This window comes from Epinephelus lanceolatus, chromosome 6 (assembly GCF_041903045.1).
Source record: "Epinephelus lanceolatus isolate andai-2023 chromosome 6, ASM4190304v1, whole genome shotgun sequence".
In the NCBI taxonomy this organism is placed as follows: domain Eukaryota; kingdom Metazoa; phylum Chordata; class Actinopteri; order Perciformes; family Serranidae; genus Epinephelus; species Epinephelus lanceolatus.
This window is the reverse complement of record NC_135739.1, coordinates 34,681,293-34,693,461: the sequence shown is the minus strand read 5'-3', so window position 1 is coordinate 34,693,461 and position 12,169 is coordinate 34,681,293. Positions and strand designations below refer to the sequence as shown.

The 12,169-nt window shown below is 40.4% G+C and overlaps 1 protein-coding gene across 3 annotated transcripts in view; it reads left to right on the top strand.

The window, feature by feature from the left end:
* Positions 1-3,062: 3,062 nt before the first annotated feature.
* fnbp1l (formin binding protein 1-like) overlaps positions 3,063-12,169 on the top strand; it is a 60,228-nt gene continuing 51,121 nt past the window's right edge. For all 3 annotated transcript variants that reach the window (XM_033620935.2, XM_033620933.2, XM_078169002.1), the window contains exon 1: positions 3,063-3,219. In XM_033620935.2, coding sequence (XP_033476826.1) covers positions 3,196-3,219 — 24 coding nt within the window. In that variant the 5' untranslated portion in view covers positions 3,063-3,195. The remainder of the gene's footprint in view (positions 3,220-12,169) is intronic.

Below are 12,169 nucleotides of genomic sequence, written 5' to 3'. Positions count from 1 at the left end.
ATATCTTTGCACTATTGTCCACCGTGGTAGTTTTTTCTTTTAATTTCTGTTGCAGACTTGTAACTACGGACAGCATAATGAATCTCCACAAAAATCATGTTTATTTCCAAGTAGGTTTTCACAAACAAGGGTTGATTGATTGATTTTATCTCACATATTGAAATGCATAGCGTACACAAATGTGCATGCAGAACTCGAATTCATCAGGATATTGCAATAAAATCACATGACTTATTCCCATTGCAGTCATGAAGTCCAGGCATGGAGGCAGGCAGGAAAAAGGATTAACATGTATGTGCTACTAAAATCCCAGTTTTACTCTAATAGACTACAACTAATTAACAAAACATAAAAACATTAAAACTATACAATCACAACAGTTATAAAAACCCACTCAAATTCAGAAACCAGTCCAAAACTTAGAACTGATGTTTCATTGTTACTCAGCATCTAATTTTTCAGCAGTTTTTTAAAAACTATTTACAGAATAAACAGACTTAATTTCATTTAGCATTTTATTCATCTCCTTTCCATCTGTGTACAGAAATGTGCGTCTTCCTATTTTGCTTCTTATATTGGGTTATTTCAGGTTAGACACAACTAGCCCTCATATTCAGGCCATGGAAGTCCTGCACATACTGAAATTACCCAGTAAAATAGTTAAGACATAGACCCTGTAAAATCTTGTAGATGACAAGGAGCTTTAGCTTTTGTATTCTACCTTCAAGAGGGAGCCAATTCAACTCTTTAAAAAGGTTTGCGCTAATATGCGTCCTTGGACTTAGTCCTAAGTTCTACATTGTAGGCAACTGGACTTGGTCGAATTTCTTGAAAACATTTCACCTCTCATCCAAGAGGCCTCTTCAGTTCATGGCTTCTTCATCTTCATGAACTGAAGAAGCCTCATTGATGAAAGGTGAAACATCTTCAAAAAGCTCAAGCAAGTCCAGTTGCCAATGATGTAGCACTAAGGATTACCATGACCTGGATGACTGAGAACTTTCACCAACATCATGGACTTAGATCAGTGAAGGTGGTCAGTAGTTTGTTCAGAGCTTTTAGAGGCTTGAAGCTTTGGTTCTTTTATTATTTTGTTCTGTACAAGGTTATACAGGCAGAACTGTAGTGGCACTGATATAATGCTGCAGCTAATGTCCTGATGGTTTCCTAAGACACTTGGATATTATTGCCAGATAGCAAACTTTGTCTTTGAATGGACCATCCAATGAATGAGCGGGTCGTAGATTGACTCTTCATACACTGTTCCAGCTCACATCCGAGGTAATTATAACATAACAATTTCCCTGTGTCTTTCTTTCTATTACATTCACCAAAATCCTGGTTAGGTTCCTTAATTTATACCTCGTTTCAAAAACAGTACACTCAGATTTTTGTCAGATACATCTTGAGGTCTTTGCCAAGTGATATTCTAACTCTCTCTAACCATAAGCTGCCTCCATGTCATATGTGTACAGTAAAAACAATGACTATGCTTCCTCAAAGACGCCACAGGTAAGGTTCATGGGCTCTGAGTTAAGTAGTAAGACAAGGTGAGAAAAACAAACGTATAAATGCATAAAATGCACAAAAAACAGTGCCTCCATTTTTGACTGGAACAATTACAGAAACTTTTTATGTTTTCCACAACACTGCCGATTAATCAATTCACTCAATCGACCAATCATTCCAACTAATAATCGTGCACAGTTCGGTGCCTTACTGGACAGCATGTCACATAGTCTAATGAACTGCACTACTAATGTGGCCTGCTGTTCGGCTGGATACTGTGAATGACTACAGTTGTAGTGACACGTCTTGGCCGCTAGGTGGAACTGCTCCTTCGCCAATGAATGAGTTGGGTTTCTGTTCAAAGATTGTTTATTATTGCAACAAGAATTTTAAAGATTTACTACATAAAAACACAAACTGCCACACCATCCAGTGAACTAGTGTTCGGTAGGTCTGTTTCTATGGCAATAATATTATCCATAGAGTTTCTTCATTAACCTAAACTGATGACCATACCTGACATAAAGCAGCTTTTCTCAAAACCGCTTCCCATTTATGTTTCAGTAGTGTTTTTTGTGTCATTTGATTTAAATAAATTTAAATGAATGTATTCACATCAGAAGGAGATATTTTGAAACTTTCTTTCCGACCTCAATTTAGGATAGACTATTAATTTTTAATCCTTCACTGATTGTTCTGGGGGAGGTGATAAGCTAGTTGATCAATTAAAGCAGAATGAACTGCAGATTTAGGCTTCGTATTAGGTCTATTCCATAGACAATGACAAAACTAACTAGCAAATTAACCATTCAGACAGGCTGATAAAAAGTAGCCTAATGGTTTCTGATTGTTACAGTGAGGCAGAGAGTAACCTACAAGACAAGGTATGAGATGATTTGTCATAAATACTGTAAGACACTATAGGCAAACTAATTTTAGATTTTTTTTCTTCTTTCTTTTGTCTTCATTTTTTAATTTGTACTTTTTGATTTTAGTTTTTTTTTCTTGAGCCTTTATTTTTGAATTTTAAATCTCTTCTTGAATGACATTTATTTATTTATTTATTAAAGCTGGATAGACTTGATGCAAATAGAGACAATCTGTTTCAATCATAAAATTCCACAAATTCTGGTTCATCCGTGGCATTTCTTTTTGATTTGCATTTATTTTATTACTGATAGAATCAATAATACTTACATTGCAATGTGTAGCCTAATTAATTGTTTGAATAGAATTCAATTGCTCCATATTTGTTTCTATTTTTTAATTTACCACAGACCCATGGTGTATTTGTTTTTCCAGATCATATATTATAGCATATGATTTGTTTTTAGACAAAAAAATCCCATAATTATCCCACAATTATTTTTTGCAGTATTTATTTATGTATTTATTTACTTATTTGTTGGTCTTTCTTAGGTCTAAAAACCGCTTGGCTGACCACTAACAACAACCATATGTTTTTAGGGCCACTGTGGTCCAGGGCCCCTGGTTTGGGCGGCCCTGCTGATTCAGGCGGATAGGGAGCAGGAGGAGGAGGAGGAGGAGGAGGAGGAGTGTGTGTGTGTGTGTGTGTTTGTCGGCAGACAGTCAGTCAGAAGGACCGGAGTCCCAGCGGCAGTTTAGGAGAGTCTAAGCGGGGAAATCTACGTCCAATACGGGAGAACTCACAAGGGGGAATCCGCGATGAGTTGGGGAACGGAGCTATGGGTATGTTGAAACTCTTTAAATTGTTTTTGTGTCTCACTGCTCGGCTTGTTTGCTTTGTGTTTTGGTCCCGTCAACACACCGACTGTTGTGAAACCGAGTGGAAGAAAGGTGCCGTGTTACCTTTTTAGCTTTGTGTGAAAAGGCGAGCGGCTAACATGAACGCTAGCTGGCCGGCTGCGCTGTTAGCCGGCGAGGCTAAAGCTAAAGCTAGTCCGCGGTGGGTGCACCTTAACGGCTGTGACAGCAGCGGAACAATAGGCAGGACTGCAGACACACGGGCACGACAGCCGGGGCGGGGGTCACGCTGCCTTCTCCGCCCGGTTACTTATCAACTAAAACAACACATGCTCTGCTGAAATGGTGTTTTTGTTTAACTGGCAGGTCACGAAACTGTATCTTGATGTTTTTCTGAGTGTCACACCCTGTTTGAAAGAAGAAGAAGCTGCTGGCAGGGACTCCCGGTAGCAGGGTGGAGAATCCGGGTCGAGACCCCGTTCTGTTCGGTCTGCTTAAAATGAACCTGAACTTCGCAGGCGTTTGTTTCACTCACAGATGGGCATAGCATGCCTCTTTGTTGCCAGTTATCCAGCCTTTTGTCTTAACTTCCATGTGATTAGAAGGGACACATGTTAATATAACAGTCGATATAATTCACCTCCCGACGCCTGCACTGCCTTTTAGCCATTATTATAACTGGAGTAGCTAAAAACAAGTCAGTCATATTGGATTTTATTACTTAAGTTACATCACTTAAACATGAGCTGCTGCTGCTGCTGCTCTTTGTCAGTACAGTAGATATCTGTGAGTGAACAGGATGCTTTTACATCAGCCCCTGGGATCAAATAGGATGTTATAATGTGGGTTATTTGCATGTTGCTGCATGAATTTAATTTATTGGATATTTTTTTGAATAAGAGGCATAGCTGACATACTGATATTTTTGGGGTGTTGGCCATCACAAGCTGTTGTAACCAGAGAGGCAACCAGCAGCATCCTGTGTGTGTGTGTGTGTGTGTGTGTGTGTGTGGCGAGAGAGAGAGAGAGGAGGGGGTACTTCACCCTCCCTGAGATGATACTCCTCCGGCTGACCTCAGTGGTTATTATCTGCAGTTTAATATAAGCTAATTTTTTGCTTGCTCAGCCCTCAAATGTAACATGACCATGCTGCTACAGACAAAGAGATAACTGTTTGCTTGTCTGTTCAAAAGGATCATGAAGTTTTTTTTTTTACACATAGACACAGATGTGATTTGTCAGGATTTCAGTGGTTATTTTGGATCTTCCCATTCATATTGTCCATTCAGTTTTTCTTCCTTTTCTACACCGGCATTTGTTTTGTGAAGTACCAAGTATAGAGAATGATCAGCTGTCTCAGTTTGTGTTCCCAGTTAGACAGACGGAGAGACTGGCTAGTGAACGTGGGTTTAAGACTGGAAGAGACATGCAAATGTTATTGACTGAATATATTAGAGCCTGATTTAAAGGTGTGAATTTGGTTTGAGTCGATTTTCTTATCAGAAAAAAGATTAGATAATACTTCCTGTTTCTAGATGCTGCTACCGTTTGATTCAGTTGCATTAAGGTATAAGAATGATCATACCAAGAAAACTATTTAAATTGGTCCTCAGTAGGGTTGCAACTCACTACTTACTGCTACCTTTTTTATCAGCAAATTAATTAATCCGCTAATTGTTTCAGCAGTGTTTGTGAAACTATATCTAAAAAAACACAAGCAGTAGGGCATCAATCCAGCCATATGTCAGTATGTCTTTGATCGGTAAAGCTCAGTATCACATACAATTTCTTGATGTAGGGCATAAGAAAAGAAACACTGGGAAGAAATTCAAGATTACGAGAAAATGGTTAATATCAAGTTTTAACAGTTGTGGAAATACTGCTGACACAGTTTAATTAACAGCAGGATTTAAAAAAAAAGTTAAAAATGTAGAAAATCCACCATCAGAAGCCCCAGTGAAATTAATCCAAGGAATGACCTTAGTAAAAATAACTTAAAATTGAAATGTTAACATATTCCTTTCCTCTCTCGTTTAACCTGTTATGGTTCATCTCTGCATCGCCTTTTCGTCAGCCCTGCAGCAAAGCAAACTATGATCTGCTGAGTGGGGACACTTGCTGACAGACCGTCATAATCCCCTCAATCCACTGATGAGATTAATGTGTTGGCTGTCTGATGTCAGATTACACATGATTGGCTGCCTGATGTCAGATTACGGATTTACCGTCCGCACGATGGGATGTAAAAGTGTTGATTGGCTGTTGTGTTTTACAGATGACTTACTGTCTAATGTCAGGCATTTTGCATTACTTCTGCCTTATTTCAAAGGCAATAGATGCCTGGCTGTCTGATCTCAAATGACACATGATTTGCTGTCCAATAGCAGAGAGATTACGGTTGTTGGCCAAATACCATTAACATGCCTATTTAGGTAATTGGTTGTCCCATGTATAATGTTGACGGCTGCACTGACTCAGCCATCATCAGGTTGAATGTTTTCAGATTGCTTGTTTTATTGGACCAACAGTCCAAAACTCAAATACATCTGATGAACTGTCATATAAAATAAAGAAAAGCGGCCAATCTCCGCATTTTAGGAGCTAGAACCAGCTCATTTTGGCATCTTGTGACCCCTTAAAATCAAGCTATGTCTACTGCCAGCCCCTAAATATTGTGTTGTGATCAATTCATACAAAAAGTAATGCTTTCCTGTGTTTTATTTGAATAATTTTGACAAGCTTAGAGGGTTAGAGGAAATTCTAAAAACCGAAACACAGTTTCATGTAGCAGAAATATGCCTTTTCTTCTTTCCTATCTCTTGATCATCTTGTTAGCCCTCAGATTTTTCTCACAACCCCCAAATAATTATTTAATCAACAAACTATTTCATCTCTAAATTCCATCAGTAGGTGTTTCTTACATTTTAAAAACAGCACCATATTAATAAAAAGCATCTAGCACGCAATGCAGCATTATTGTGTTCAGTGAAGCTCGGTGCCTTTGCTTTTGCCCTGCGTTCTGGCTCTCACCCAGGTCTTTGAGACATTACAAAGCGAGCGAGGAACATCCTATTACTGTGCTGGCTTCCTGCCCTCCGAGACACACACATAAAGTAGGAAGTGTTGGTCTGAATTAAAACTCTGTGTGCGTTCTGTGTGTGCGCTTAGTGCCCGGATGCTGCCATGCTGTGCTCTGGTCTGTCTGGTTGAGGTGAGCCGGAGGCCAGCGGAGTGGTGCAGCCAAGTCTGACTGAAGGACAAGAGGCTGACGGGCAGTCGTCTCCACTGATCGGCCAAACTCAAAGACAAGGATAAGGGGATAAAGGCTGGGAAGGTAGAGGACAGAGGACAGGCTTTGAACAGCTGGCTAGACTCTTGATTTGACTTTGAAGTCTGTCAGCTGTTAAATGGAGAAGAGACACAGACCAATTGTGGAAACTCAGATTCAGTTAGCAGCAGTGAGCAGGTTTTTTACCATCTTGCAGATCATGGGGTCACAAGAGTTTGTTTTTCCTTCCTTTGTGTATTGTGTGGATTTTGAAAAGGCTTATTACTGCGTTCCCCCAGGTGTTCTATGGGAGTTCAGTTGGAGAACGGGATACTGTAGTGTAAAAGTTCGTGTTCAACAAATCAAGTAGCAAGGTTAAGATACATAAGTTGATTAAGAGACAAAAAGATCATATAATCATGTTTCATGTACAAGGCATTATAAGACTCCTTGATCTGCATCTGAATATGATAAAACATTGTTGTATATGTCAAAGTATTCATAGCACCAGACTATCATGTAATCATGTTGTATGCACCTACTGAAAGAACACACTATGTCTTGTTTAATGATGAAACACATACTGAAATGTTGTAATACACACACACATTCACATATTGTATTCTAAAGGTTCACTTTGTATAAGAATAAGAGCACTGAGGACTGTATAAAAAGTCCCCAAAATTCACATGTTTTTTAAAAATAGAGTGAAAGCGAAACCAGACCTAAGGGTAGAAGATTTGGGAAATTCCAGGCTGCATTACACCATTAAAAACGGGCCCAATCAGAATTGGACACAAAGAAAAGTTTTCCACCAGTAGAATTGGACTTGAGTGGGAAGGATTAGCAAAAAGAGGTGGAGACTCATTTGAATCTCCACCAGCATATAAGCCAGGGCTCTGAGAGCAGTTTTTCAGTCACACTCCGGAGTCTGACTCGCTAAGTTGTGTGTGTTAAAGCCTGTTCACACATTAAACTTGATTGCATCGGACTTTGCCTGTTTCCAGTGTTTCTTTAAGTATTTACCAGCTGAACCTAAGATATCAAAATCAACATCTGAGGACAACTGACAAGAGACAAGAGGTTCAAGGTCGGGAGCCTACAGGCCCACTTCCAGGCGCCGACTTTTGACACTTCAATACCAGGGGTATATTTGAATCATTTGATACATGGAGCAGGGTGGTTGTTTGTATTCTTGGCATCAGGTGGCCGTGGTACTCAGACAAGAATGCTCGATATCCCCACTCCTGTTTGTGATATTTATAGATGTAGCCTACAGTATAACAAGGTCTGGAGTAATCCCAGACCGCAGGGGTAGCATCTCTGCTGCTTTCACATTATGTTGTCTTGCCTTATGGGAGTATCATCTCAGATTTGGATGAGGAATGCTTTTGAATATTAAAGATACATTTGGATGTGTTTTTGTTGGTGATGCTAAAGTATGTAAAAGTAAAGTCTTCATGTGCATTCTCTGTGTTTAACTGAGTTTAGTTTAGTGGTGATCGATTGTTTAGTCAATCATTAGAAAATTAACTTGCAGTTATTACTTTTTAAAATAATTTCACAAGCAAAAATGTCAAACATTCACTGGTTTCGGATTCTCAAATATCAGAATATGTTAATTTTCTCAGTTTAATAGAACTGTAAATACTTTTGAGTTTTGGACAACTGGTCAAACAAAACAAGCAATTTAACAGTGTCTTCTTTGAGTTCTCTAATTTGACTTTTTCCACTTTTTTCTGACATTTAAAATAAATAAACAGGAAGTAAATTCTTCAGTGGGTCAGGCTATACTCATTGGCGTTTTATCTGAAAGCCTCCTTAATTTTTTTCCATGGCCTTCCACTGTTCTCTGGTCAGTGAATCAGGTCTGAATATTGCCCAGAGTTTCCTCATTTACACATGTAGCACACAACAGGGGATTGTCCATGTCAGAAACGTTCTCACCTACTGGAAATATTCTGTTTGATATAGGCAAGGGGTAGTCTGAGTGGGCGGAAGTTCGCTGCATAGATCAGCCTCTCACTGGGCGGAACGAGCCACCCGCTGAAGTCCCGCCCTACCACCTCTGGTTGTGCAGCAGTTTTCAACCGTTTTCAACACGTCCTTTACTAACTTTTGCGGTGTTTGATCTTGTGGGGATGTAGCCATTTTTCTGCCATGGTTCGCATCCTGTAGGCGATATTTTTGTGGACATGTTACACCTGTTTCCCCCCGGCAATATTTTTGCAAGCGCACCATTGCTGTGGCACCCCCCAGAAAGATTGGTTAAAAGAAATACAAGCAGCCGGGGCGTTTTTTTTCTCCAATCTTAAAGTGAGAGTTGGCCCAGCCAGACCTTTCTTTTCTTGAGAAAGGTCTGGTGAGCGAGACTAGGCAAGGGGTGGCACCTGGGTGGAGCGTGCAGGAAGTAGGCCATGACGTGCTTACCCGTGGTAACGTATACACCATTAGTAATTTGGTTAAAAACAACAGAGTATCTTGTCATTCCTTTATTTTGTCTGACGATTTCGGCTTCGGCTCATACCAACGTTAGTTCCCCAATCTCGTCAGCTCTCCAGTTAGACATATTCATTGGCTTCTTTGGGCCAATTACCCTTCTTCCTCACCATCCAATGTTTGTATTCTTCTGGTTATTCACGAGCCGCATGATAAAAGCGTCATCAGCACGCCCACTCACTTGCTGTGAATTCTCCAGACAATGACCACCTCTATTCCCACAAGGGCTTGGACGTGACGTGGATTTTGTATTAGGGAGCTTGCAGGGCAAAGTCTATTAAATGTCTGATCCAACTGATTTGGACATTTGCATCCTCACAAACAGCCCCTCCAGGTAATGTCTAGATGATTTGAGGTTTGCAGTGCATGTGAGAGAGGGGATTTTGACACCTTGTCAGTTGAAGCTGTTCCCATATTTGTCCTGATGTTCACAGGCAGCTGCTGTTTTCCGCTTTCGTTGTTCATTCAGACCTTGCCCAGTATCCTTACCATGAATTAATTATTGAAAATAGAGATAAATCAACGGTAAAATGGTCATTTGCAGCTCTATATCATTGGCTTCAGAGTATGAGAGTTAGTTTTATGTGGGCCCCACCAGTGCAGACTGAATGATCACAGAGTGAGTCCTGATCCACCATTTGTTGTATCTTTTCATTGGCTTGTGGATCTGTGGCAGTGGAAGCTCTGATGAGAGGGTTTCTGTTGTTTTAGTAAGGCAGTAGTTTGGTTCTTAGCAGGTCACAGCGGGTGTGAATGAAGTCATGTTGAAGCTGAGGGCACTGGCCTGGACACGACAAGCTGTTATATCCAGTCCAGCCAAGCTTTTCAACACATTGTGTGTATGTGGAGGGGTGTTTTTTTTAGGTGTGATCAAGAGAACATGTTTTCAGTCCTGGGTGTGTGACAGTGATTGTTAAAGCCCACATTACTTTGTACATGTCCTGTGTGTGAGGGTGGATGTCTTTCTTAATTAACAAAATTGTGCAAACACACATCTCCAGGAGACAGGAAGATGGAGGGAGACGAAGGAGGTGCGAGAGAAGAATGGAGGAGAAGAAAGCCTATGAAGAGGAAGGGAGGGAGGAGGTTTAATGATAGGAGAGAAGGCAGATATTTTTATATGGTGGGAGGAGGTGAGTTGATGAAGGCCTATGCACTGAGAGTCAAGTTTAGTTTACAGACATAATGGATTAAATGAAACTTTAATGATCCCAATGGGGAATTGGCTGTTGCAACAGTAACAGGATACATCAAGAATGAATGAGCTGTCAGTCAGAGTAGAGCAAAATGAGTTTAGAAGTATAAACAGATCCGAACATTAACAGTGGGTGCAAAACAGCAGCAGAAGCTATTGAACCACCTCCCCTCTAAGCCACCGTTCTTTTTCTCCGTGTCCGTGTCCATTTAAATATAATTTTTAACAGGGTTGTATTGATAAATTGATCTGATTCAGTATATCGATTCAGTGATCAGCAAGCCAACATTATAGGTGCAAAGTGAAACCATCAATGCATATCATCATCTCAAAGATACACTTATTGGTGAAATTCCCATGGTACGTCTGTGTCACCCAGGACTGGGCTGGGTAACGGTACTCAATACCTTTAAGGAGGTACCTGGTATTACTAAGTACTGTTAGAATGTCTCCAGTCAAATGATACCTGCATTGTGTCGTTTTTAGGCCAGGGGTCTGGTGACGTTGAGTGTGGCGTATTTGATGGAGTTAGCGTGCAGAGATGCCACCAAAACATTCGAAATTATGGCTACTGTAAAACTTCAATTAAAAGCTGAGCCCTAATGAAATGCTGAGTCCCTTTTTTCCCTCTGATGCGCTGTCTGTCTGAGCTAGATCAGTTCAATTATGTTTAATTAAATATAAGCCTGTTTAGTCCAGTGATTGAAGCAAATGAAAGCCCAGACTATTAATTAAAGTTGTATGGTATAATGCTGGCCACTCCAGTCACATTGTGAAGTACTCAGTTTGTATTGGTATCACCCAGCCTCTGTCACCCAAGCAGCAACCTCTGAGGCTGAAAAAATAAGCTGGAATGGAAGTGCTAAAAACCTATGTACATTTTATTAAGGGCGTGGCTGCTTGAGTGACAGGCTGTTTGTGAGGCATAGCTACAGTCTATGAGTCAGAGCCATCCCTTGATCCTCCACAGCTCCAGCCTGTCGTTCAAATAACGACAGGCTTGCTTAAAAAACACAAGATGGCAACAGCCAAAATTCTGACAGCGAGGCTTTCAAATGGCAGTCCACAAACCAATTGGTGACGTCACGGGAGCTACGCCTATTATTTATACAGTTTATGGTGTCACCATTTCCATCCAAGCTCATGTCCTTCCTAAACATTGAATCAGTGCTAATGGCCTAGCATCAGGCAGACAATGACAAGCAGCCAAGAAAAAGACAACACGGATAATTACAGATACACTTTCATATCAGTCGCAGACCCCTCAATTGAATTGAATCGAAATGGTTATGCGGCAGATTTTGTGATATCAACAAATATCGTATAGTTGTCAAAAGAATTGATCGTATCGTGATGAATCTTGTCATTTACACCCTGAATATCTAATAACTGAAACACCTGATTGGCTAGTGATAGAGATGATTTGACACGCTTCAGTAGTTGCAGGGCTGTTTTTGGCCTGAATGCCCACATAGACCTCTTGCCAGCACGATGTGGGCACGTACAGACTGTGCTTGATTGATTTCTTACTTTTGTGATAGCTTTGTTGCAGCTGTTGGGCTGAGACAAGTCACCCTTGAAGTGATACTGATACCTATGAAGCGCTTCATTCAATACCCATAATGTGAATGATGTAGCGTGCAGGCATACTGTTGAACGTTTTGTGGCATCTCGGCACGCTCAACAACCAACCAAAAGGATCGAATGCAGGTATCATTTGACTGGAGACATTTTAATATGACTTGGTACTGGGTTATTTTACACCTGTGGGCAGCTCACAGTTAATAATCAATATGTTGTTTCGTTTTGGCAAGTAATCGTAGCCTACCCTGTAGCCCAGATGCAATTTTTATAATGTTTCTATGTGATAGTGAGATGCAGATATTCTCAACAATCTAATGAGAATCTGATGAATTGTGTTGACAGTATCACAGATGACCTGTTGACAAACAAAGGAGGCAGTGACAAATGAG